At 56.7% G+C, this 24,917-nt stretch overlaps 1 protein-coding gene across 2 annotated transcripts in view; it reads right to left on the reverse strand.

Annotated features, from left to right (window-relative positions):
• Positions 1-24,917, reverse strand: part of LOC147086404 (GON-4-like protein) — a 101,404-nt gene that overhangs the window by 11,804 nt on the left and 64,683 nt on the right. For both annotated transcript variants that reach the window (XM_085978482.1, XM_085978481.1), the window contains exons 15-24: positions 24,263-24,461; positions 21,744-21,830; positions 20,097-20,283; positions 17,855-17,999; positions 14,984-15,134; positions 12,569-12,685; positions 7,674-9,314; positions 4,072-4,312; positions 2,932-3,113; positions 1,909-2,106 (exon numbers count right to left, since the gene is read on the reverse strand). In XM_085978482.1, coding sequence (XP_085834608.1) covers positions 1,909-2,106; positions 2,932-3,113; positions 4,072-4,312; positions 7,674-9,314; positions 12,569-12,685; positions 14,984-15,134; positions 17,855-17,999; positions 20,097-20,283; positions 21,744-21,830; positions 24,263-24,461 — 3,148 coding nt within the window. The remainder of the gene's footprint in view (positions 1-1,908; positions 2,107-2,931; positions 3,114-4,071; positions 4,313-7,673; positions 9,315-12,568; positions 12,686-14,983; positions 15,135-17,854; positions 18,000-20,096; positions 20,284-21,743; positions 21,831-24,262; positions 24,462-24,917) is intronic.

Here is a 24,917-nt window from a genome sequence, read left to right on the forward strand (position 1 = left end):
TGAGATCATGGCTGATCATCGACCTCGACTCCACTTTCCCGCCCGATCCCTCGATTCCCCTAGAGTCCAAAAATCTATCGATCTCGGCCTTTAATATACTCAACGACTGAGTCTCCACAGCCCTCTGGGGCAGAGAATTCCAAAGATTCACCGCCCTCTGAGTGAAGAAATTCCTCCTCATCTCAGTCCTCAATGGCCGACCCCTTATCCTGAGACTGTGACCCCTGGTTCTAGACTCTCCAGCCAGGGGGAAACAGCCTCTCAGCATCTACCCTGTCAATCCCCCTCAGAATCTTGTATGTTTCAATGAGATATTCAATTTATAAAACCTGGGAAATAAAAGCCGGGTCTCAGTAAAAGTGACCGTGAAGCTGTCAGCTTCTCGGAAAAACCCAACTGGTTCACCAGCGTCCTTTAGGGAAGGAAGCAGAGGATGAACTCAGAGTAGTTAATAATTCTGATTAATTACTTCCTCCCAACGCGGAGGGGCCACGAACGACGCGCCAACCCCCCCGCCCCAAGGAAAGAGAACTCAGGCACAATTAATGATTTTGATATATAAATATGAGGTGGAAATCCCAGGCAGGGTGAACGGATAAACCCCAGGGGCAGGCGGTATTTGTCCCAGGGTGCTGAGAGACTGGAGAGGAGATTTAAGAGGAGCTGGCGGTCATTACGAGGGAATTACTGGACACTGGGGAGGTCCCAGCAGACGGGAAACAGGCCAACGGGTGTCCAAATTCAAACAAAGTAACAACAGAGACACAAGCATCGACCCATTTAGTCTTATTTCCATTCCATGTGGCAGAACGGTAATTGGTTACCAGGAGTAAACTGGTACAGCCATAACCTAGTTAACCATAGCCCGGTTACCAGCGGTCAGCGCGGACTCGTACGGAGTAGGTCCTGACTGACCAACCTTGAGGAGGCGTCAATCTTTGAGGACTGTGGGAGCCCCGTAGCGTGTTGCGTTGTACGTCGGCATTCAAAAGGCTTTTGACAAAGTTCCACATGAAAGGCTTTTACTTAATACGGGGATCCGGGATAAACCCGGGAATGGACAAGGAATTGGCTGAGGGGGTAATCGTTAGAGTTATAAGTCAGGGTGAGAAGCGAAGTGCCTTCTCATTATATCGTGTGCTCTCACTTCAGAAACACATTCATTTCCATCTTCGGCAGTCTGCTCCCCTGATATTCCCACAAATAGGAACAGGAGGAGGCCGTTCAGCCCCCTCGAGCCTGTTCCGCCATTCAATGGGACTGTGGCTGATCCTGTATCTCAACTCCATCGACCCGCCTTGGTTCCATAACCCTCAATCCCCTTACCCAACAAAAATCGATCGCTCTCAGTTTTGACGTTTTCAATTGACCCCCAGCCTTGAAAGCTTTTTTTTGGCGGCAGGGGGGGGAGGGGAGAGAGAGTTGCAAATTTCCGCAACCCTTTGTGTGAAGAAGTGCTTCCCGACATCACCCCTGAACGGCCTGGCTCTAATTTTAAGGTGACGCCCCCCCTTGTTCTGGACTCCCCCCACCAGAGGAAATAGTTTCTGTCTCTCTACCTGATCGAGTCCTTTAATCATCTTCAACACCTCGATTAGATCACCCCTTAATCTTCTAAACTCGAGGGAATACAAGCCCAGTCTGTGTAACCTGTCCTCGTAATTTAACCCTTTTAGCCCCCGATATCATTCTGGTGAATCTGGGCCGCACCCCTTCCGAGGCCGATATATCCTTCCCGAGGTGCGGGGCCCAGAACTGGACTCAGTTACTGCAGGTAACACGGTTATGGCTTATGTGGGAAATTTCCCCGGCTTCCCTTTTCACTCCCAATTTATGAACCTGTATTTCCTGGGATTTGAAGAGTTTCCCTGGGTTAATCCCCTCACCCCCCCCGGGCGATAATCTCACCAGCCCACACTGCAGAGCTTGTTCGGGTAGCAGAAAGGCTGCAAAGTCCTTGAGTAACTGCGGCCACTCCTTGATGATGTCGCACAGGTCTCCGTACAGGTCGACGGCGGTCCGCTGGTCGGGGTTCGTCTCAAAGTCGTACAGTATCCGCAGGAACTCTTCGTACTTCCCAGGAACGTCCTGCAAAGCCTCCCGCACCTAGGGAGGGAGGGACAGGACACGGGATCAGACAGCAGGCCCAGTCATTTCACCAGGACGGACATTCATGGCCGGAGATTCTGGGCGAGGGGCGGGAGGGAGGGAAAGGTACACGAGCTGGGCGAGTGGGAGTCAGAGACCCACAACCGACCTGTCACACCGGCTTTTTGCAGTAAGATATAAACCTCTCCCCCTGACCCCCTCACCATGCTCAGGTACCCCCCCTTCGGGGACCCCCTCACCGTGCTCAGGTACCCCCCCTTCGGGGACCCCCTCACCGTGCTTAGGCACCCCCCCCTCACCGTGCTTAGGTACCCCCCCTCGGGCCCCCCCCTCACCGTGCTCACTACGGCCCCCCGTCACCGCGCTTAGGTACGGCCCCCCGTCACCGTGCTCAGGTACGGCCCCCCCCCCCCCCCCCCCACCGTGCTCAGGTACGGCCACCGCCCCCCCCCCCCCGCCTCCTCACCATGCTTAGGTACGGCCCCCCCTCACCGTGCTCAGGTACGGCCCCCCCCTCACCGTGCTCACTACGGCCCCCCCTCACCGTGCTTAGGTACGGCCCCCCGTCACCGTGCTCAGGTACGGCCCCCCGTCACCGTGCTCAGGTACGGCCACCGCCCCCCCCCCCCCCCCCGCCTCCTCACCATGCTCAGGTACGGCCCCCCCCCCCTCACCGTGCTCAGGTACGGCCCCCCCTGCTCACCATGCTCAGGTACGGCCCGCCCTCGGGTCCTCCCACCTCACTTTGGTCAGGTACCCCGTCCCGCTCACCTTGGTCAGGTACGGCCCCCCCACCTTGGTCAGGAACCCCGTCCCGCTCACCTTGGTCAGGTACGCCTGTGCAAACGCCATGTCCTTCTGCTCGCGGAGAGGGTCGTTGTTGAGAATGTCTTCGTCGTACAGCAGTAGGAGTTTGGAGGTGTCTTTACTGACTCTCCTCCTCCCTCGCTTCGCTCGAGCGCGGCACGAGGCCTTGCCTTTTCCCGATAGCTTCCGACCTTCACCTGAAAACAGGAGAGAGCCACAAAATCCCGAATGGGTGCTGGTTCCGACCGGACATTCTTATTAAACCTTTAAAGGGGCAATACGCACGTGTGGGACCCGCAACTGGCGTGTCCCTCCAGTATCTGAAAATTCAGGAACCTCCCCCGCAGGACACAATTAATCTCCCCCCGGGAGGCGTGTGTTGGGGGCAGGGCGGCGGATGATCCCCCAGCTCTTCACGTCTCCTCACAGACAGAGGCACAGCTCAGATCAATGGGTCAGTGTGTGGGGGGAGGTCGGGGGTCAGTGGTGCGAATCCAAATCTCACTATTCCACAGCGCAGATGCGAACGATTCAACCCTGAACCGTCTGGAACCCACAATATAAAATAAACCAAAACAGTTAGTGATCCTAGCTACAGGGAGAGAGGGAGAGAGACAGAGAGACAGAACAGGAAAGGGAGAGAGAGAGAACAGGAAAGGGAGACAGAGAGAGAGAGAACAGGAAAGGGAGAGCGCGCGCGACAGAGCGCGCGAACAGGACTGATAAAGAACAAGACAGACAAAGCGAGCGAATGACATGAGAGTGTAGGTAAGGTAGAGGGAAAGAGAGATATCAGGTGAACTGAAAAGCAGGGTTCAACATGTCTGTAAAGATCCCGCCCTGGGGCACAGCGAGAGCTTGTTTAACTCTCCATGGTGTATCTACAGGAACTGAGGGTGTAACAAGGAGGGAGGGCAGGCGGGATTTCCTCTCACCGGGGGACAGGTTGAACAAGCTACAGCCACTCTCCGCCCCTGACCCATTTGGGGGCCGATCCTTCGCGGACAAGCTTGGACAGATAGAGCTGGGGGCTATTCGCCCACGGGAGTCATCGCCGCCACGCCCGATCTGCTCCTCACTGGAGTGGCGGACACAAGTGGATCGGAAAAGCAGGATCCCGGGGGAGGGGGAAGAGAAACTGGTCGCCTCTCCTACCTCGCAGGCAGCTGCTGGCGTGGACCTGGCCGCGAGCCGTGGGAAACGCGGCGCCCCGCATCTCCTTCTCCGCCAGCACCCCCGGCCCGCTGCCCGCCTCCTTCTGCAGGAGGTCCAGCCCCTCGCCCTCCTCCTCCTCCTCGGGCTCCGAGTTCTCTTCCTGCGAGTTCTCCTCCTCCGAGTCGGCCTCCTGGCTGAGCCGCCGCTCCGATGCCAGCCAAGTCAGTTTCTCCATCGTCTCCTGCGGGACGAGACGGGGAATTAAGTCTCTCAACGGCCACACAGCTACTGAGCTCCATTTCGTCCCCTCCACCCCCCCTCATCATTAGTGCTCCCCCCTCCCCCTCTGTGTGTGTGTTTGCCCACCTACGGAACTAGACGGTGGGTGCCAGCCGGATATTCGACTACAGGGAGCATCACAGCCGTGCCTGACCCTGTCCTCACCCGGAGTCCAGACCCGCAGGCACTTGCCAGCAGTGGGGGACGAGGCGCACTGAACAGTGACCGGGAGCAAGAACCCTGGCTGTTTTTTCCCCGCACACCCCTCCACCAACCCCTCTCTGGGCCAGTTCTCATGCCCCCTGGCCTTAAGTGCTGCACTGGGTGGTGCCTTTACCCGCTGGGCCGCTGCAGGCAAGACAGCCAACGTAAAGGGGAGGATAAATCGGGGGTGTCAGAAAAGGCTGCTCGCTTCCAACTCCTGGTGGTTGGTTTAAGAACACTCGTACGACCATCTGCATGCACATGGGAAGAGCAGGTCGTACTATAAAAGGGAGGTGCTCACCAGAGCCAGGAGATCAGGCCACTGCTGATGGTACTTCGGACCCCGTTGGCGTGAGGTGAATATCGTTCGATTGCCCCTCAGCAAAGCCCAGCCCGAGTCAGACTCTGCTTCCGACACAGTCCTTATGAAACCCAGTGGATTTCTCACGGCATTGCTCAGGTCCCAGCTGTGGCTCAAGTGGGCAGCACTCTCTCAGAAGATCGTGGGTTCGAGCCCCACTCCAGAGACTTGAGCCCATAATCCAGGCTGACATTCCCACTGCCAGTACTGAGGCAGCGCCGCACTGTCGGAGGGGCAGTACTGAGGGAGCGCCGCACTGTCGGAGGGGCGGTACTGAGGGAGCGCCGCACTGTCGGAGGGGCGGTACTGAGGGAGCGCCGCACTGTCGGAGGGGCAGTACTGAGGGAGCGCCGCACTGTCGGAGGGGCGGTACTGAGGGAGCGCCGCACTGTCGGAGGGGCGGTACTGAGGGAGCGCCGCACTGTCGGAGGGGCGGTACTGAGGGAGCGCCGCACTGTCGGAGGGGCAGTACTGAGGGAGCGCCGCACCGTCGGAGGGGCAGTACTGAGGGAGCGACGCACCGTCGGAGGGGCAGTACTGAGGGAGCGCCGCACTGTCGGAGGGGCAGTACTGAGGGAGCGCCGCACTGTCGGAGGGGCAGTACTGAGGGAGCGCCGCACTGTCGGAGGGGCGGTACTGAGGGAGCGCCGCACTGTCGGAGGGGCGGTACTGAGGGAGCGCCGCACTGTCGGAGGGGCGGTACTGAGGGAGCGCCGCACTGTCGGAGGGGCGGTACTGAGGGAGCGCCGCACTGTCGGAGGGGCAGTACTGAGGGAGCGCCGCACCGTCGGAGGGGCAGTACTGAGGGAGCGACGCACCGTCGGAGGGGCAGTACTGAGGGAGCGCCGCACTGTCGGAGGGGCGGTACTGAGGGAACGCCGCACTGTCAGAGGGGTGGTAGCGAGGGAGCACCGCACTGTCGGAGGGGCAGTACTGAGGGAGCGCCGCACTGTCGGAGGGGCAGTACTGAGGGAGCGCCGCACTGTCGGAGGGGCAGTACTGAGGGAGCGCCGCACTGTCGGAGGGGCGGTACTGAGGGAGCGCCGCACTGTCGGAGGGGCAGTACTGAGGGAGCGCCGCACTGTCGGAGGGGCAGTACTGAGGGAGCGCCGCACTGTCGGAGGGGCGGTACTGAGGGAGCGCCGCACTGTCGGAGGGGCGGTACTGAGGGAGCGCCGCACTGTCGGAGGGGCAGTACTGAGGGAGCGCCGCACTGTCGGAGGGGCAGTACTGAGGGAGCGCCGCACTGTCGGAGGGGCAGTACTGAGGGAGCGACGCACCGTTGGAGGGGCAGTACTGAGGGAGCGCCGCACTGTCGGAGGGGCAGTACTGAGGGAGCGCCGCACTGTCGGAGGGGCGGTACTGAGGGAGCGCCGCACTGTCGGAGGGGCGGTACTGAGGGAGCGCCGCACTGTCGGAGGGGCGGTACTGAGGGAGCGCCGCACTGTCAGAGGGGCAGGACTGAGGGAGCGCCGCACTGTCGGAGGGGCGGTACTGAGGGAGCGCCGCACTGTCGGAGGGGCGGTACTGAGGGAGCGCCGCACTGACGGAGGGGCGGTACTGAGGGAGCGCCGCACTGTCGGAGGGGCGGTACTGAGGGAGCGCCGCACTGTCGGAGGGGCAGGACTGAGGGAGCGCCTCATTGTCGGAGGGGCCTGGGGCCAATATTTATCCCTCAACCAACATCGCTAAAAACAGATGATCTGGTCATTATCACATTACTGTTTGTGGGAGCTTGCTGTCTGCAAATTGGCTGCCGTGTTTCCTACATTACAACAGTGACCACACTTCAGAAAGTACTTCATTGGCTGTGAAGCGCTGTGGGACGTCCTGAGGTGGTGAAAGGCGCTGGAGAAAAGCGAGTTCTTTTAATCGTGATCTGGTGCAAGTCTGTGATGTTTAGCCATTGGGATGGAGCGGTGTTTAACCTGTCCCCTCCTTGTAAGGCCCGTGCTCAGGTACTCCCCTCTGTCGACGGGGGTCCGAACAGGTAAATTCTGGGGAATGGGAGAGGGCGAGACTGTGGGGGGTGGGGGGGGGGGGGGGGGCGGGGCAGAATTGTAACTATTGGAACACTCAAGTGATCAATTAAATTTCAGGCTTCGGGTCAGAGGAACCCCAGCAAGAAACGACTGGATACCTTTGCATTTTTTTTTAAATATAAAAGATTATTCTGCATCGGTTTAAAATCTGGAGTCCGACGGACGAGCGAATCTCTCGCGAGACGGCTCACGGTGTGCCGGAGGATGCCCTCTTTATAAGGACAGGAACGCTGCACCGTGTGAACGGCCATGCATTAATCGGCTGCCAAAGTGTGGTGGGGGGGGGGGGGGGGGGGAAAAGAGAGGTGTCCCTTTAAGGCTACCCAGTCGAATTGCGGTTAAGTAAACAATGGGTGAGTCTGTGCAGAGGTGAACAGAGGAGCTGAGCCTCGCGCGTACAGTGAGCGGTGATGCCGTGACCCTGGTTATTGACACAAGCGTGGCAGCTGTTCGGCGCCAGGGCTCCAATCGCAGCAGTGTGCTGAATTACCAGTTAACCGGTTCGGCGATGTGGGTTAAGGGAGAAACCAGGACACTGGGGAAAACCTCCCGTCTCTTCCCGTGGGATCTGGACCCGTCCGCCCGAACCGAGGGAACAAGCAGACACAGACTCGAGTGTCTTAGCCAATATTCCTCCCTCGGCTGAAACCACCTTGGAGCCAGCCTTGCCCCGATAGAAACGCCCGCCCGCCACAGCGTTCGATCTGCCTTCTCACCTGCAGCTCTGGGACGGAGAGCGCCGACTCCTCGGAGGCAGACGACAAGACTTCCTCGTCCTCCTCGTCCTGCGTCAGGTCATCAAAATCCTCGTCGTCCTCCTCCTCCTGCCCGTCTTTATCGGCTTTGTCCAGCTGCGTTTTCAGATCCTCGGGGCTCGCCGCTGACTCCTCAGCGCTGACGACCTCGTCGGGTTTCTCGGGGAGCCTCTCTGCCTCGCCATCATCGATCTTCGCCTGTCCAGGCGGGCTTGGCGATTCCTCTTTGTCCCCTTCAGCGGCCGATACCCGCCGCTGTGGGGACGGGTTCTCTGGAGGAGCGCTTGGTCGCTGCGCTGCACTGGCCGAGTTTCCCAGCGACGGTTCCACATCCAGCTCCTGGCCAAGGTCCAGAATGACCTGCTGCTTCTCCGGCGTCTTCGGGGACTCTTTCTCTGGTGTGCCGGACAAGCTCTCGGATCCGGACGACCCCTTCGGCATCCCTCCTTCCGACGGTGGCTGCTCCAAGTCTTCGGGTGGCCCCTGGGCCCCAACGGAGGGGGGTTCCGGCGAACCATCCCCGGCCACCGTGCCCGCATCGCCCGTCCCCAGGCGCTCCTCGGCGGGCGAGCTGCGAGGCTCTTCCATACTGTCGGGTCGGCAGCTTGGAGGACTGGGAGGGTCCGTCACCTCTTCCTCGTCTCTGGCGCCTGCAGAGTCTGGGGCCGCGCCTTGTGCCGGCTGATTGGGAGGCTCGTCCCAGGACCTCGGCCTGTTCTCCCGATCCCCCACATCGGGGCTCAGAGGGTTCTCTCCCCCGCGGGCCGCGGGTCTCTCCGCCGGCGCCTGGCTCCCCGCCGCGGCCGGCGCCGGGCCAGGCCGAGCCGCGCCGATCGGCGAGCCCGCGGGAGCGGCTGGTGCCGGTCGGTCCAAGCGGCAGGCGAAGGTGGCGGGGCTGACCACCACGGTGGCCACGCGGAGGGTCTGCCCGGCGGCGACGTCGATCGCCGCCGGCAGCGGGTGGATCACGTTGCAGCCGCCAGCCAGGCTGACCAGCTTCACGCCGGCGGGCACCGTCAGAATGACCGGGCCTTGCTGGATGGGCACCGGAACCATGGTGGGACGGGGGCGCCTGCTCTTCGGCTCGCTTCTCCCGGACCGCCTGCTCTGGGGTTTCCTGGGGCTCAGCCAGGCGGACGCGGCCAGCTTGCTCGCGGCGGGTGGCGGGACGCTCTGGGTCTGCGGGATCTGGATGAAGGAGACGGGCGGCGCAGAGGGGGCGGGCTGGATCAGGCGGGGTGGGGGGCGGACGTTGTGCTTCGGGGGGAGCAGCGGCCCCGGCTGCTTCAGGGCGGCCTTCTTGGCCGCCGGATGGATCAGGACGGGCTTGCCCGCCGAGGGCCTCCGCTTGCGCCGCCGCAGGTCCTTCTTCGTCAGGTGGCTGACCTTCGGCTTCAGCAGCAGGGTCACTCCCTTGGGGATCAGCAGGGGGCACCCCTGGCCGGCCGCTGACTTCTCCGGCCCCTGCCCTCGCGCCCAGTCGGGGAGCTCAGTCTGCGGGGAGCTCGCGTCGGGTTCAGACCCTCCTGCCGGCTCCTGACCACCGGCCTCGGCGTCCTCCTTACTCCGCTCGATCCACCTGTGGATCGCTGGCAAACTCCTCTGTAACAAGAAGGGACGACGGCAGTTACTTCCCACATCGGAAGAATCGGAGAATCGCACAGCACAGGAGGAGGCCATTCGGCCCATCGTGCCTGTGCCGGCTCTTTGAACGAACTCTCCAATTAGTCCCACTCCCCCCTGCTCTTTCCCCACAGACCGGCAAATATTTCCTTTTCAAATATATATCCCATTCCCTTTTGAAAGTTACTACTGAACATAAGAAATAGGAGTAGGAGTCGGCTATTCGGCCCCTCGAGCCTGCTCCGCCATTCAATAAGATCATGGCTGATCATCGACCTCAACTCCACTTTCCCGCCCGATCCCCATATCCCTCGATTCCCCGAGAGTCCAAAATTCTCTCGATCTCAGCCTTGAATATACCCAACGACTGAGCCTCCACAGCCCTCTGGGGCAGAGAATTCCAAAGATTCACCGCCCTCTGAGTGAAGAAATTCCTCCTCATCTCAGTCCTCAATGGCCGACCCCTTATCCTGAGACTGTGACCCCTGGTTCTAGACTCTCCAGTCAGGGGGGAAACAGCCTCTCAGCATCTACCCTGTCAATCCCCCTCAGTATCTTGTATGTTTCAATGAGATCACCTCTCATTCTTCTAAACTCCAGAGAGTATCGGCCCAATCTACACAATCTCTCCTCATAGGACAGCCCTCTCATCCCAGGAATCAATCTAGTGAACCTTCGTTGCACCGCCTCCAAGGCAAGTATATCCTTCCTTAGATAAGGAGACCCAAACTGTGCCCAGTACTCCAGGTGTGGTCTCACCAAGGCCCTGTACAATTGGAGCAAGACTTCCTCACTCTTATACTCCAACCCCCTTGCAATAAAGGCCAACATGCCATTTGCCTTCCTTATTGCTTGCTGTACCTGCATGCTCGCTTTCTGTGTTTCTTGCACAGACACCCAAATCTCTCTGAGCACCAACATTTGAAAATTTCTCACCGTTTAAAAATATTCTGTTTTCCTACCCTTCCTAACAAAGTGAATAACCTCACATTTCCCCACATTACACTCCATCTGCCACCTTACTGCCCACTCACTCAGTCTATCTATATCCCTTTGCAGACTTTGTGTTCTCCTCACAGCTTACTGTCCCACCTAGCTTTGTATCGTCAGCAAACTTGGATACATTACACTCGGTCCCTTCATCTCGGTCATTAATATAGATTGTAAATAGCTGAGGCCCCAACACTGATCCTTGCGGCACCCCACTAGTTACAGCCTGCCAACCTGAAAAAGGCCCGTTTATCCCTACTCTGTTTTCTGTCCGTTAACCAATCCTCTATCCATGCTACTATATTACCCCCAACCCCATGAGCCCTTATCTTGTGTAATAACCTTTTATGTGGCACCTTATCGAATGCCTTTTGGAAATCTAAAGGCATTGAATCTGCTTCCACCGCCCTTTCAGGCAGCGCATTCCAGATCGCAACAAACACAGATCACTTTGTGTAGAGAGATCCCTTGGAGAAACTCAATCAGTCCCTCCAGATCCAGCCAAATACACCGTAAAAACGACTGAAGCTTAGCAACAAAACCGCACCCACCCCCCCACCCCGGTTCCTAACATGCGCCGACTCGAGCTGGGATTGGGATTGCACAGGGGCAGGGAGCCAGTCTAGCCAGGTTATTCAACCGTGGGACAGCACAGCCCCGAACCCTCACCCAGCATCAACGCAATGGCCGACAGAGACACTGGATGGGGGTCGAGAGTGGGGACCCTCTCCGAAGGTCCTCTCCTCCTGGGCTAAGGGTCCCGAGGCCAATTTTAGTGCCACTATCACCACCGACGCACAGACCAGCACAGACTGGCACACAAAACTGGTACCTCCCTGGACAGTGTGCCCCAGTACATCAAGCAGAGACTTTGTCAACTGCAATACCCTAGAATGGCCGCTCAGGCAAAATACTGGAGATCTGCAAGAACCCATGAGACTGCACCTGCCCTGGAAGTGTTTGATGGGACAGTGTAGAGGGAGCTTTACTCTGTATCTAACCCGTGCTGTACCTGCCCTGGGAGTGTTTGATGGGACAGTGTAGAGGGAGCTTTACTCTGTATCTAACCCGTGCTGTACCTGCCCTGGGAGTGTTTGATGGGACAGTGTAGAGGGAGCTTTACTCTGTATCTAACCCGTGCTGTACCTGCCCTGGGAGTGTTTGATGGGGACAGTGTAGAGGGAGCTTTACTCTGTATCTAACCCGTGCTGTACCTGCCCCGGGAGTGTTTGCTGGGACAGTGTAGAGGGAGCTTTACTGTGTATCTAACCCGTGCTGTACCTGCCCTGGGAGTGTTTGATGGGACAGTGTAGAGGAAGCTTTACTCTGTATCTAACCCGTGCTGTACCTGCCCTGGAAGTGTTTGATGGGACAGTGTAGAGGAAGCTTTACTCTATCTAACCCGTGCTGTACCTGCCCTGGGAGTGTTTGATGGGACAGTGTAGAGGGAGCTTTACTCTGTATCTAACCCGTGCTGTACCTGCCCTGGGAGTGTTTGATGGGACAGTGTAGAGGGAGCTTTACTCTGTATCTAACCCGTGCTGTACCTGCCCTGGGAGTGTTTGATGGGACAGTGTAGAGAGAGCTTTACTCTGTATCTAACCCGTGCTGTACCTGCCCTGGGAGTGTTTGATGGGACAGTGTAGAGGGAGCTTTACTCTGTATCTAACCCATGCTGTATCTGTCGTGGGAGTGTTTGATGGGACAGTGTAGAGGGAGCTTTACTCTGTATCTAACCCATGAGACTGTACCTGCCCTGGGAGTGTTTGATGGGGACAGTGTAGAGGGAGCTTTACTCTGTATCTAACCGGGCTGTACCTGTCCTGGGAGTGTTTGATGGGACAGTGTAGAGGGAGCTTTACTCTGTATCTAACCCGTGCTGTACCTGCCCTGGGAGTGTTTGATGGGACAGTGTAGAGGGAGCTTTACTCTGTATCTAACCCGTGCTGTACCTGCCCTGGGAGTGTTTGATGGGACAGTGTAGAGGGAGCTTTACTCTGTATCTAACCCGTGCTGTACCTGCCCTGGGAGTGTTTGATGGGACAGTGTAGAGGGAGCTTTACTCTGTATCTAACCCGTGCTGGACCTGCCCTGGGAGCGTTTGATGGGACAGTGCAGAGGGAGCTTTACTCTGTATCTAACCCCGTGCTGGGAGTGTTGGATGGACAGTGCCCCGAACTACAGCAGCAACATCCCTCACCTTTATGGGGACGAGGGGTGAAGATGAAGTATTCAATGCTCACCTGAAGCCAGAAGGGGAGCTTGTTCTCCTCTCTCTCGATGGGCGGGCGCTTGTCCTCGGGACGCACGGAGGTAAACGGGCTCGGCATCGGCAGCACCACCTTCCTCTTCTTGAAAAGCTGTAAAAAATAAAGTGTTTTGACACCCGGTCGGTCCTGATGCTGGCGAGATGAGCGATCCAGGAGAACGATTAGAGGGAAACGCCACACCCCTCACCACGGACACAAAACCACTCGCTCCCTGATGCCTCAATTTTAAAATTTTCATCCTTGTTTTCGCTCACTCCCTATCTCTGCGACCTCCCCCAACCCTCACCTGCGAGCCTAGCCGGTGAATGTCGTGCGGGTGGTCGACCATGGGGAGCATCTTCGCCCCGCTGGACATCCGCGTGGTTTACAGCAGTGGGGTCGATGAGCAGCCATTTGGGGGGATTGTCACCCGAGGCGATTCGCCTCCTTCCCCAGCCCAGGCGCTCGGAGCAAAGGTAGGGCTCCCAAACTCCGCTCACTCGGCACAGACCATGGATAGAACCCGGGATCGTCTGATCCGTGCGGCTGATTCGTGATAGGAGCCGTTCACCCATCTCTCCCCCCTCGCTGTGCCCGCTGACCTACAGTGGCTCCTGGTCCAGTAACGCCTCGATTTTAAAATGCTCATCCTCCGATTCAAATCCCTCCATCACCTTCTCCCCCCTCCCTATCTCTGTAACCTTCTCCAGCCCTACAACCCTCTGAGATCTCGGCGCTCCTCCAATTCTGGCCTCTTGCACATCCCCCGATTTCCATCACTCCGCCATTGGCGGCCGTGCCTTCAGCTGCCTGGGTCCTAAACTCTGGAATTCCCTCCCTAAACCTCTCCGTCTCTCTCTCCTCCTTTAACTACAGACCAGTTAGCCTGACATCAGTAGTAGGGAAAAATGCTAGAATCTATTATTATGGATGTGGTAACAGGGCGCTTAGAAAATAATAGGATTGGGCAGAGTTAACACGGATTTATGAAAGGGAAATCGTGTTTGACGAATCTGTTGAGTTTTTTGAGGTTGTAACTAGCAGAATAGATAAGGGGGAACCAGTAGATGTGGTGTATTTGGATTTTCAGAAGGCATTCGATAAGGTGCCACACAAGAGGTTATTAAACAAAATTAGGGCTCATGGGATTGGGGGTAATATACCAGCATGGATTGAGGATTGGTTAACGGACAGAAAACAGAGAGTAGGAATAAACGGGTCATTTTCGGGTTGGCAGGCTGTAACTAGTGGGGTACCACAAGGATCAGTGACTTGGGGCCTCAGCTATTCACAATCTACATCAATGATTTGGATGAGGGGACCAAATGTAATATATCCAAGTTTGCTGATGATACAAAGCTGGGTGGGAATGTAAGTTGTGAGGAGGATGCAAAGAGGCTTCAAGGGGTATAGACAGGCTAAGTGAGTGGGCAAGAACATGGCAAATGGAATATAATGTGGAGAAATGTGAAGTTATCCACTTTGGTAGGAAAGATAGAAAAGCAGAGTATTTTTTTAAATGGTGAGAGATTGGGAAATGTTGGTGTTCAGATGGACCTGGGTATCCTTGTACACGAATCACTGAAAGTTAACATGCAGGTACAGCAAGCAATTAGGAAAGCAAATGGTATGTTGGCCTTTGTTACAAGAGGATTTGAGTATAAGAGTAAAGACGTCTTACAGCAATTATACAGGGCCCTGGTGAGACCACACCTGGAGTATTGTGCACAGTTTTGGTCTCCTTACCTAAGGAAGGATGTACTTGCCATAGAGGGAGTGCAACGAAGGTTCACCAGACTGGTTCCTGGGATGGGGGGATTGTCCCATGAGGAGAGATTGAGGAGACTAGGCCGATATTCTCTAGAGTTTAGAAAATTGAGAGGTGATCTCATTGAAACATACAAAATTCTTACAGGGATTGACAGGGTAGATGCAGGGAGGATGTTTCCCCCTGGCTGGAGAGTCTAGAACCAGGGGTCACAGTCTCAGGATAAGGGGTCGGCCATTGAGGACTGAGATGAGGAGGAATTTCTTCACTCAGAGGGGGGGTGAATCTTTGGAATTCTCTGCCCCAGAGGGCTGTGGAGACTCAGTCGTTGAGTATATTCAAGGCTGAGATCGATAGATTTTTGGATATTAAAAGGAACCAAGGGATATGGGGATAGTGCAGGAAAGTGGAGATGAGGTCGATGATCAGCCATGATCTTATTGAATGGCGGAGCAGGCTCGAGGGGCCGAATGGCCAACTCCCGCTCCTAATTCTTATGTTCTTAAATCCCGGGCACCGCACGGTGCAGTTACCGACCGAGCCATCGAGTGGGGGGAGAGAGGGGAGGGAGTCTGCTTCCTGGACGGCAGTGGCCAGCGGCGACCGCCCCTCGACGCAAACGGGCCCCGCGCCTCACGCACCTTGATCACGTTATCCGGAGCGCGGCTAACGCTGAGATTCTTGATCCGGACAGACAGCTGATGGAAGGTCTTTGGGGGCATGAGGTACTGACTGATCAAGGGTTTGGGGAAGTCCGTCTCTTCGAAGTGCTTCAGGCCAAGCACCAGCAAACTGCAGCACACGGGGGAGCAGAAACAGAAACAGAAACGGTTACAGAAGGAACAGGCAGCCCAACCAATAACTCAACCCAAAACCAGAGGAGCACCGCAAATACAGAACAGGACGGTCTGACTCCGAACGGAGGCAGGAGACAGGTTAACATAGGGGGACATTCAGCCGCTCGAGCCTGCTCTGCCATTCAATGGGATCGGGGCTGATCCTGCGCCTTAACGCCATCTACCTGCCCTTGGTTCCGTCACCCTTAATCCCCTGAACCCAACATAAATCTATCGATCGACATTTTCCATTGTCCCCCCCGCAGCACCCACAGCTTTTTGCGGGGGGGGGAAAAGAGTTGCAGATTTCCACCGCCCTTTGTGTGAAGAAGTGCTTCCTGACATCACCCCTGAACGGCCTGGCTCTAATTTTAAGGTGACGCCCCCCCTTGTTCTGGACTCCCCCCACCAGAGGAAATAGTTTCTCTCTCGATCTACCCGATCAACTCCTTTAATCATCTTCAACACCTCGATTAGATCACCCCTTAATCTTCTAAACTCGAGGGAATACAAGCGCTAGTTTGTGTCATCGCTCCTGGTAATTTAATCCCTTGGATTCCGGGTATCATTCCTACACTGCCCTCTCTCCAAGGCCAGTATCTTCTTCCTGAGGTGGGGGGCCCAGAACTGAACACAGTTACCCCAGATGGGGTCTAACCAGAGCTCTGTACAGCTGCAACATTACTTCCTCCCCTCTATTCCAGCCTCTGAGATAAAGGCCAACATTCCTTTAGACTTTTTAATGATTTTTTTGTACCTGTCCACCAGCTTTTAGTGATTTCTGTACAGGGGACCCTCTGAATCTCTCTGCTCCCCCACAGTTCCTAGCTTCTTGTCATTTAGAAAATGAGATGAGAGGGGCTGTCCTATGATGAGAGATCGAGTAGATAGAAACATCGAAGATAGGAGCAGGAGTCGGCCATTCGGTCCCTCGAGCCTGCTCCGCCATTCAATGAGATCATGGCTGATCATCCAAATTCAGTACCCTGTCCCTGCCTTCTCCCCATATCCCTTGATCCCTTTAGCCTTAAGAAATATATCTAACTCCTTCTTGAATATATTTAATGAATTGGCCTCTACTGCCTTCTGTGGCAGAGAATTCCACAGGTTCACCACTCTCTGGGTGAAGAAATTCCTCCTCATTTCTGTCCTAAATGGCCTACCCCTTATCCTTAGACTGTGACCCCTGGTTCTGGACTCCCCGACCATCGGGAACATCCTTCCTGCATCTAGTCTGTCTAGTCCTGTTAGAATTTTATAAGTTTCAATGAGATCTCCTCTCATTCTTCTAAACTCCAGCGAGTATAAGTCCAATCAACCCAATCTCTCCTCATACGTCATTCCTGCCATCCCAGGTATCAGCCTGGTGAATCTTCGCTGCACTCCCTCCATGGCAAGAACATCCTTCCTCAGATAAGACGACAAAACTGCACACAATACTCCAGGTGTGGTCTCACCAAGGCCCTGTACAACTGCAGCAAAACATCCTTGCTCCTGTACTCGAATCCTCTCGCTACGAAGGCCAACATACCATTTGCCTTCTTAACCGCCTGCTGCACCTGCATGCTTACCTTCAGCGACTGGTGCACAAGGACACCCAGGTCTCGTTGCACTTCCCCTTCTCCCAATCTATTGCCGTTCAGATAATAATCTGCCTTCCTGTTTTTGCCACCAAAGTGGATAACCTCGCATTTATCCACATTATACTGCATCTGCCATGATTGGGCCGATACTCTCTGGAGTTTAGAAGAATGGGAGGTGATCTCATTGAAACATACAAGATTCTGAGGGGAATTGACAGGGTAGATGCTGAGAGGCTGTTTCCCCCTGGCTGGAGAGTCTAGAACCAGGGGTCACAGTCTCAGGATAAGGGGTAGCCCATTTAAGACTGAGATGAGGAGGAATTTCTTCACTCAGAGGGTGGTGAATCTTTGGAATTCTCTGCCCCAGAGGGCTGTGGAGGCTCAGTCGTTGAGTATATTCAAGGCTGAGATCGATAGATTTTTGGACTCTCGGGGAATCGAGGGATATGGGGATCGGGCGGGAAAGTGGAGTTGAGGTCGAAGATCAGCTGTGATCTCATTGAATGGCGGAGCAGGCTCGAGGGGACGAATGGCCGGCTCCTGCTCCTAATTCTGATGTTCTTAAATCTCTCTGCTCCCCCATAGTTCGTAGCGTCTCAACATTTAGAAAATATTCTAATCTATCCTTCTTGGGTCCAAAGTGGATGACCTCGCACTTCCCCACACTGAACTCCATCTGCCACAGTTCGGTCCAAAGTCTCCGTTCCCAGTTGACTCATTCCCCGGCCACATCCGACCGAGCCGGGGGTGGGGGGGGGGAGTTGAGGCGGAGAGGGGCAGTGCCCAGGGGCAGCTCCTGCCTTTCTCTCTGACCAGGTGCAGCAGGGTCTTGGTGCCCGTGGGCTGGGCAGAGCAACACCCGCCGGGGATTCTCGTTCCTCACCGCGGTCCAGGCGGTGCTGCGGGGGAAGTGGAAACGCTGGCTGGCTGGGGAGGGGGTGAAGCATCGGAAGGAGGGCAGGTGCCCCAGCAAGAATCGGGGAGGGGAGGGGGGGGCGGGGGGGAGCAAGCGGGGCAGGACGGGAGAGACGAGGACTGCGGGAGCCCTCATTTCCAACACGATGCGCGCTCAGTCGCACGGCGAGGAACCTACTTGTCTTCGCCTTTACTGAACCAAGTTTTGTCCTTTGGGTGCTTCGGTTGCAAGGCCGATTGCGGCAGGAGCTCCGGGTACATGAAGACCCTCCCGGTGGCCAGGATCCAGCCCACTTCTTTCGGCAAATGATTGGACTCGTCAACTGCAATGTAAAGGAAACGCCCTTAAAAGACTGACAGCAATTCGTAGAGTGGCCGCGGGCGTCCGTTTGGAGCCGAGCGATTTTCCTGCAACGTGAAATCTCTGAGGCCGGGAATCCCACCCCCCCAGGCTCCGAACGGTCGTTGGCCCCAGTGCTTTGCGTGGGATCTTGCGGTGCGCAAAAATGGCTGCCAGGTTTGCCTCCATTCTACCCAGAGAGTGGTTGGAAGGTGGAACTCGCTCCCACAAGGAGTGGTTAAGGGGGAATTAGCACCGACGCATTGGAGGGAAAACCGCACGAGGGAGAAAGGAATAGAAGGATATGCGGATAGTGCGAGAAGTAGTGGGGGGGTGGGTGGGAGGGGTCTCGTGTGGAGCGTAAACAGCGGCACAGACCAGCTGAGCTGCGAACAGTGTGCAATCCCACATCACACATCAACGGGCACCGTGCGCGTGGAGGTCCGAGAGGTTTCTGAGATACGAGGAGAGGGAGAGCGCGCAGGGGTCTGGGGGGTTTATGAGATGAGAGGGGAGGGGTGTTTGTGGGGGTCTGGGAGGCTTTCTGAGATGTGATGGAGGGGGGCGGGGAGTGCGGGGGTCTGGGAGGCTTTCTGAGATGTGATGGAGGGGGGCGGGGAGTGCGGGGGTCTGGGGGGGTTTCTGAGATGTGATGGAGGGGGGCGGGGAGTGCGGGGGTCTGGGGGGGGGTTTCTGAGATGTGATGGAGGGGGGCGGGGAGTGCGGGGGTCTGGGGGGGGTTTCTGAGATGTGATGGAGGGGGGCGGGGAGTGCGGGAGGCTTTCTGAGATGTGATGGAGGGGGGCGGGGAGTGCGGGGGTCTGGGGGGGTTTCTGAGATGTGATGGAGGGGGGCGGGGAGTGCGGGGGTCTGGGGGGGGGGTTTCTGAGATGTGATGGAGGGGGGCGGGGAGTGCGGGGGTCTGGGGGGGGTTTCTGAGATGTGATGGAGGGGGGCGGGGAGTGCGGGGGTCTGGGGGGTTCTGAGATGAGAGGGGAGGGGTGTTTGTGGGGGTCTGGGAGGCTTTCTGAGATGTGATGGAGGGGGGCGGGGAGTGCGGGGGTCTGGGGGGGTTTCTGAGATGTGATGGAGGGGGGCGGGGAGTGCGGGGGTCTGGGGGGGGTTTCTGAGATGTGATGGAGGGGGGCGGGGAGTGCGGGGGTCTGGGGGGTTTCTGAGATGTGATGGAGGGGGGCGGGGGTCCGGGAGGCTTTCTGAGATGTGATGGAGGGGGGCGGGGAGTGCGGGGGTCTGGGGGGTTTCTGAGATGTGATGGGGGAGGGAGAGCGCGGGGGTCTGGGGGGTTTCTGAGATGTGACGGGGGGGAGGGAGAGCGCGGGTGTCTGGGGGGGTTTCTGAGATGTGATGGAGGGGGGCGGGGGTCCGGGAGGCTTTCTGAGATGTGATGGAGGGAGGCGGGGAGTGCGGGGGTCTGGGGGGTTTCTGAGATGTGACGGGGGGGAGGGAGAGCGCGGGTGTCTGGGGGGGTTTCTGAGATGTGATGGAGGGGGGCGGGGGTCCGGGAGGCTTTCTGAGATGTGATGGAGGGGGGCGGGGAGTGCGGGGGTCTGGGGGGTTTCTGAGATGTGATGGGGGAGGGAGAGCGCGGGGGTCTGGGGGGTTTCTGAGATGTGACGGGGGGGAGGGAGAGCGCGGGTGTCTGGGGGGGTTTCTGAGATGTGATGGAGGGGGGCGGGGGTCCGGGAGGCTTTCTGAGATGTGATGGAGGGGGGCGGGGAGTGCGGGGGTCTGGGGGGTTTCTGAGATGTGACGGGGGGAGGGAGAGCGCGGGTGTCTGGGGGGGTTTCTGAGATGTGATGGGGGAGGGAGAGCGTGGGGGTCTGAGGGGTTTCTGAGATGTGATGGAGGGGGGCGGAGAGCGCGGGGGTCTGGGGGGTTTCTCAGATGCGAGGGGAGGGGAAGGGGTGTGGGGGGGTCTGGGAGGTTACTGCGATGTGATGGGGGAGGGGGGTTCGCAGGAGTCAGAGGTTTCTGAGATGTGGGGGGGGGGGGGTGGTGGTGGGGGGAAGAGCGCTGTATCAAGGCAAGCGTTCCTGCCGACAGCAACTGCCTGGCTCACATCGCCTGCTCATCTTCTGTTCCTCCTTTGCCGGCGGGACCTTCATGTGCGGCTTAATACTTTTGCCGAACTCCTCGGCGAGCGCCAGCGACTCCTTCAGGTTGCACGGCGAGAACATGGAGCAGAAATCCGGGCCCTTGGCCGAGTGAATCTCGCTGGCCTTCTCCGCGAAGCTGGCTAGCTCTTTCTGTGGGACACACACAACAAGAGGATTCAGTCCATTTTCCCGCACCGTCTGGGCTGCACAGCTTCATACGGTACAACAACAACATGCATTTGTATAGCGCCTTTAACAGAGTAAAACGTCCCGCGGCGCTGCATAGGAGTGTAGACAAAGACTCCGAGCCACATCAGGAGATATTAGGACAGGTGACCAAAGGCTTGGTCAAGGAGGTCGGTTTTAAGGAGCGTCTTAAAGGAGGAGAGAGAGGCGGAGAGGTTTAGGGAGGGAATTCCAGAGCTCGGGGCCCAGGCAGCTGAAGGCACGGCCGCCAATGGTGGAGCGATGGAAATCAGGGGATGTGCAAGAGGCCAGAATTGGAGGAGCGCAGAGATCTCGGAGGGTTGTAGGGCTGGAGGAGGTTACAGAGATAGGGAGAGGGGTGTAGGGGCTGGAGGAGGTTACATGGGGAGTGGTGTAGGGGCTGGAGGAGGTTACAGAGATAGGGAGGGGTGCAGGGCTGGAGGGGGTTACAGAGATAGGGAGGGGTGTAGGGCTGGAGGAGGTTACAGAGATAGGGAGGGGTGTAGGGGCTGGAGAGGGTTACAGAGATAGGGAGGGGTGTAGGGCTGGAGGAGGTTACAGAGATAGGGAGGGGTGTAGGGCTGGAGGGGGTTACAGAGATGGGGAGGGGTGTAGGGGCTGGAGAGGGTTACAGAGATAGGGAGGGGTGTAGGGCTGGAGGAGGTTACAGAGATAGGGAGGGGTGTAGGGGCTGGAGGGGGTTACAGAGATAGGGAGGGGTGTAGGGCTGGAGGAGGTTACAGAGATAGGGAGGGGTGTAGGGGCTGGAGGAGGTTACAGAGATGGGGAGGGGTGTAGGGCTGGAGGAGGTTACAGAGATAGGGAGGGTTGTAGGGGCTGGAGGGGGTTACAGAGATAGGGAGGGGGCAGCCCTGCACAAGTTAAAACCAACGTATTTGACCAAGCTTTTGGTCACCTGTCCTAATATCTCTGTGTGTCTCGGTGTCAAATTTTGTCTGATAATCGCTCCTGTGAAGCGCCCCGGGACGTTTTATTAAAGGCGCTGTTTAAATGCGAGTTGTTGTTGTCTATCACCCCGACCGAACACAATGAATTTAAACTCCTCGTCCCTATCTCTGTAATCTCTACCGGCCCTGTACCCACTTCCCAAATGTTCCACTGCTCTGACCTCCCCCCCCACCTCACTATCAGTGGCCGAGTCCCTTCTGCCTCAGTCCTTCTGTTTGGGCCTCTCGCCCGCCGTCCCTCCCGCCCGCCCTGGCACACTCCGCCTCTCTCGCCACCTCAGGAGCCCATTTCTGCGCTCTGTAAGTCTATGTGGTGAAGCAACACAGTGGGACCCGGAAGTCAAAGTCGCTCTCGGGATCTCCCGAGGAAAAGCATTTCCTGTAAATATCTATTTTTAAAAACCGCAGGGCGACACGCTCGGCCCACAGACTCACCAGGAAGAGTTTGGAAGTCTCTGCCTCGTGGGCGAGGCTCGGGTTGATGCTGGTGAGGAGGTGGACCTGGGTAAGCAGCTGGACGTGCTGTGGGCACAAGACAACACATTCAATTAACAGAGGCGCTCAATCTCGTGAGGGGTTTCGATAGAGTACACGGGGAGAAAGTGTTTCCAGCGGCAGGAGGGTCGGTAACCCGAGGAGAATTCTTTCTTTTAGAAACATAGAAAACTAGGAGCAGGAGTCGGCCATTCGAGCCTGCTCCACCATTCAATATGATCATGGCTGATTCTCTATCTCAATACCATATTCCCGCTCTCTCCCCATACCCCTTGATGCCTTTTGTGTCTAGAAATCTATCGATCTCCTTCTTCAATATATTCAGTGACTTGGCCTCCACAGCCTTCTGTGGTAGAGAATTCCACAGGTTCACCACCCTCTGAGTGAAGACATTTCTCCTCATCTCAGTCCTAAATGTCCTACCCCGTATCCTGAGACTGTGACCCCTGGTTCTAGACTCCCCAGCCAGGGGAAACATCCTCCCTGCATCCAGTCTGTCTCGCCCTGTCAGAATTGTATACGTTTCAATGAGATCCCCTCTCATTCTTCTAAACTCTAGTGAATACAGGCCTAGTCGACCCAATCTCTCCTCATACGACAGTCCTGCCGTCCCAGGAATCAGTCTGGTGAACCTTCGCTGCACTCCCTCTATGGCAAGTATATCCTTTCTTAGGTAAGGAGACCAAAACTGCACACAGTACTCCAGGTGTGGTCTCACCAAGGCCCTGTATAACTGGAGTAAGACATCCTTGCTCCTGCACTCAAATCCTCTTGCAATGAAGGCCAACAGACCATTTGCCTTCCTAACTGCTTGCTGCACCTGCATGTTTGCTTTCAGTGACTGGTGTACAAGGACACCCAGGTCCCTCTGTACATCAGCATTTCCCAATCTATCACCATTTAAATAATACTCTGCCTTTCTGTTTTTACGCAGCGAGTTGTTGTGATCTGGAACGCGCTGCCTGAAAGGGCGGTGGAAGCAGATTCAATAGTAACTTTCAAAAGGGAATTGGATATATATTTGAAAAGGAAAAAAATGTGCTGGGCTGTGGGGAAAGAGCAGGGGGGAGTGGGACTAATTGGAGAGCTCTTTCAGGGAGTCAGTACAGGCACGATGGGCCGAATGGCCTCCTTCTGTGCTGTGTGTTTAGTGGCAGCGGAAGGCAGGAGAGGGGAACAGGTTTGCTCCCCGCACTTGAGGTTAAAGTAGAGAACGTACCTCGTTTTCATTCACCTCCCGCTCCCTGCTTGCGACGGGCAGGGCAGGTCGGTCAGTGACTGAGGGAGGGCCATGAGGGCCAAGCGGCACAAGGTAGACCCGACCGAGGCATCGGGTACAACACGAAATATTCAGCAGCAGCAAAGTTCTTTCCCCCAAGATCTTTACCTGCCAGGTCCACACAGATTGGATCCTTCTCTCCCTTCTCGCAATCTTCTCCCCTCTCTCTCCCCCGATACCCAACACACCCTCCCCCAACACCCCCTTGTGTACAGTCAGCCCTTCTTCACATGTGAATGTTACCGCGCGAATGGGACTGGCAGCACAGCCCAGTCTGATTCTGGCCCCTGGTCCGGCACCCACCAGGGCAAGGATCAGGACTGGGATCTCCAGCAGATTTTTACTCTCCCTGGTCTGGGCGCACTGACGCCATCTGTAGTGCCCTCCCACACCAGCCCAGTTACAGGAACATAACAACGTAAGAATTAGGAGCTGGAGTCGGCCATTCGGCCCCTCGAGCCTGCTCCGCCATTCAATAAGATCATGGCTGATCTTCGACCTCAACTCCACTTTCCCGCCCGATCCCCGTATCCCTCGATTCCCCGAGAGTCCAAAAATCTATCGACCTCGGCCTTGAATATACTCAACGACTGAGCATCCACAACCCTCTGGGGCAGAGAATTCCAAAGATTCACCGCCCTCTGAGTGAAGAAATTCCTCCTCATCTCAGTCCTCAATGGCCGACCCCTTATCCTGAGACTGACCCCTGGTTCTAGACTCTCCAGCCAGGGGGAAACAGCCTCTCAGCATCTACCCCATCAAGCCCTCTAAGAATTTTATCTCTCTCATTCCTTTAAGCTCCAGAGAGTATCGGCCCAATCTACTCAATCTCTCCTCGTAGGTCAGCCCCCTCGTCCCAGGGATCAATCTGGTGAACGAGCTTATTTCAGTGACGGCAGCAACTGGGACAATTGGCACAGTTCATCGAAACTGCGGAGGGGGCAATAATGACAAAAAGGGCAGCCGAGGGCGCCTTGCTCATGATCACGATCCGGCTGCTGGATTTCGAGCGAGGAAAGGACGCCCTCCACAGTCGAATATCCCCTTGCTGACTCACCCTTCCAAGCTCACACGAGAGGAGCGGCACTGGGCCGAGGGACTGGAGGGGCTGCTAGCGCCTGTATCCAGCCATCAGGGGATATGGGGGGGTTTAAGTACGCCGGGTTAAGCTGCCCATTACCTGTTGCATCTGCTGCTGAAGCTGGTGTTTCTGCGCCAGGTCCAGGGACAGGGTCTCGGGCTGCTGGCTCCTCCTGGCCGCTGGTTTGGCATCCGCGGCCGACGCCTGCTGCTTGGCTTTACGTTGCCGGAGCTGCTCGATCTGGGCTTTCACCGTCCGGTGCTGCTCGGTCAGTATGTTCGCCAGCGGTTCCTCGAACCTGCACCAGCAACAAGAGAGGTCGCACGCAGGGACGACACGCGTCACACCCCGGCAATAACCTTCCTATTTTCCGTCGCTCCGATGTCGAGGGGGGTGGGGTGGGGCTGCCAAAGATAGAGAGGAGCAGGGGTGCAGGGGTGCAGGGGTGCAGGTGGCAGGGGGCAGACACCTCCCCAAAGCAACCGGGATCATACAAGGGGGAGGACAGGGGATGTAAAATCAAACCCATTGACATGAATCAGTCATTCATGAAAGAAAGACTTATGAAATAATACTGAGCGGCCTACGGGTGGCGCTGTCCAGGGAGAGTATAAATACTCGGGCACGGGCCCAGCTTGTGCAGGACATTCTTGAACAGGAACTAGTGAAGGACACAACTAGACCTCCATGTTGTAAAACAGTTGATTAAAGCTTTGTTTAACGCTTAGACCAAGTGCCTAGTGGTTTTCTTACG

This window comes from Somniosus microcephalus, unplaced genomic scaffold (assembly GCF_052327205.1).
Source record: "Somniosus microcephalus isolate GS21.2 unplaced genomic scaffold, FLI_Smic_1.0 unresolved_chr7, whole genome shotgun sequence".
NCBI classification, from domain to species: Eukaryota; Metazoa; Chordata; class Chondrichthyes; order Squaliformes; family Somniosidae; genus Somniosus; species Somniosus microcephalus.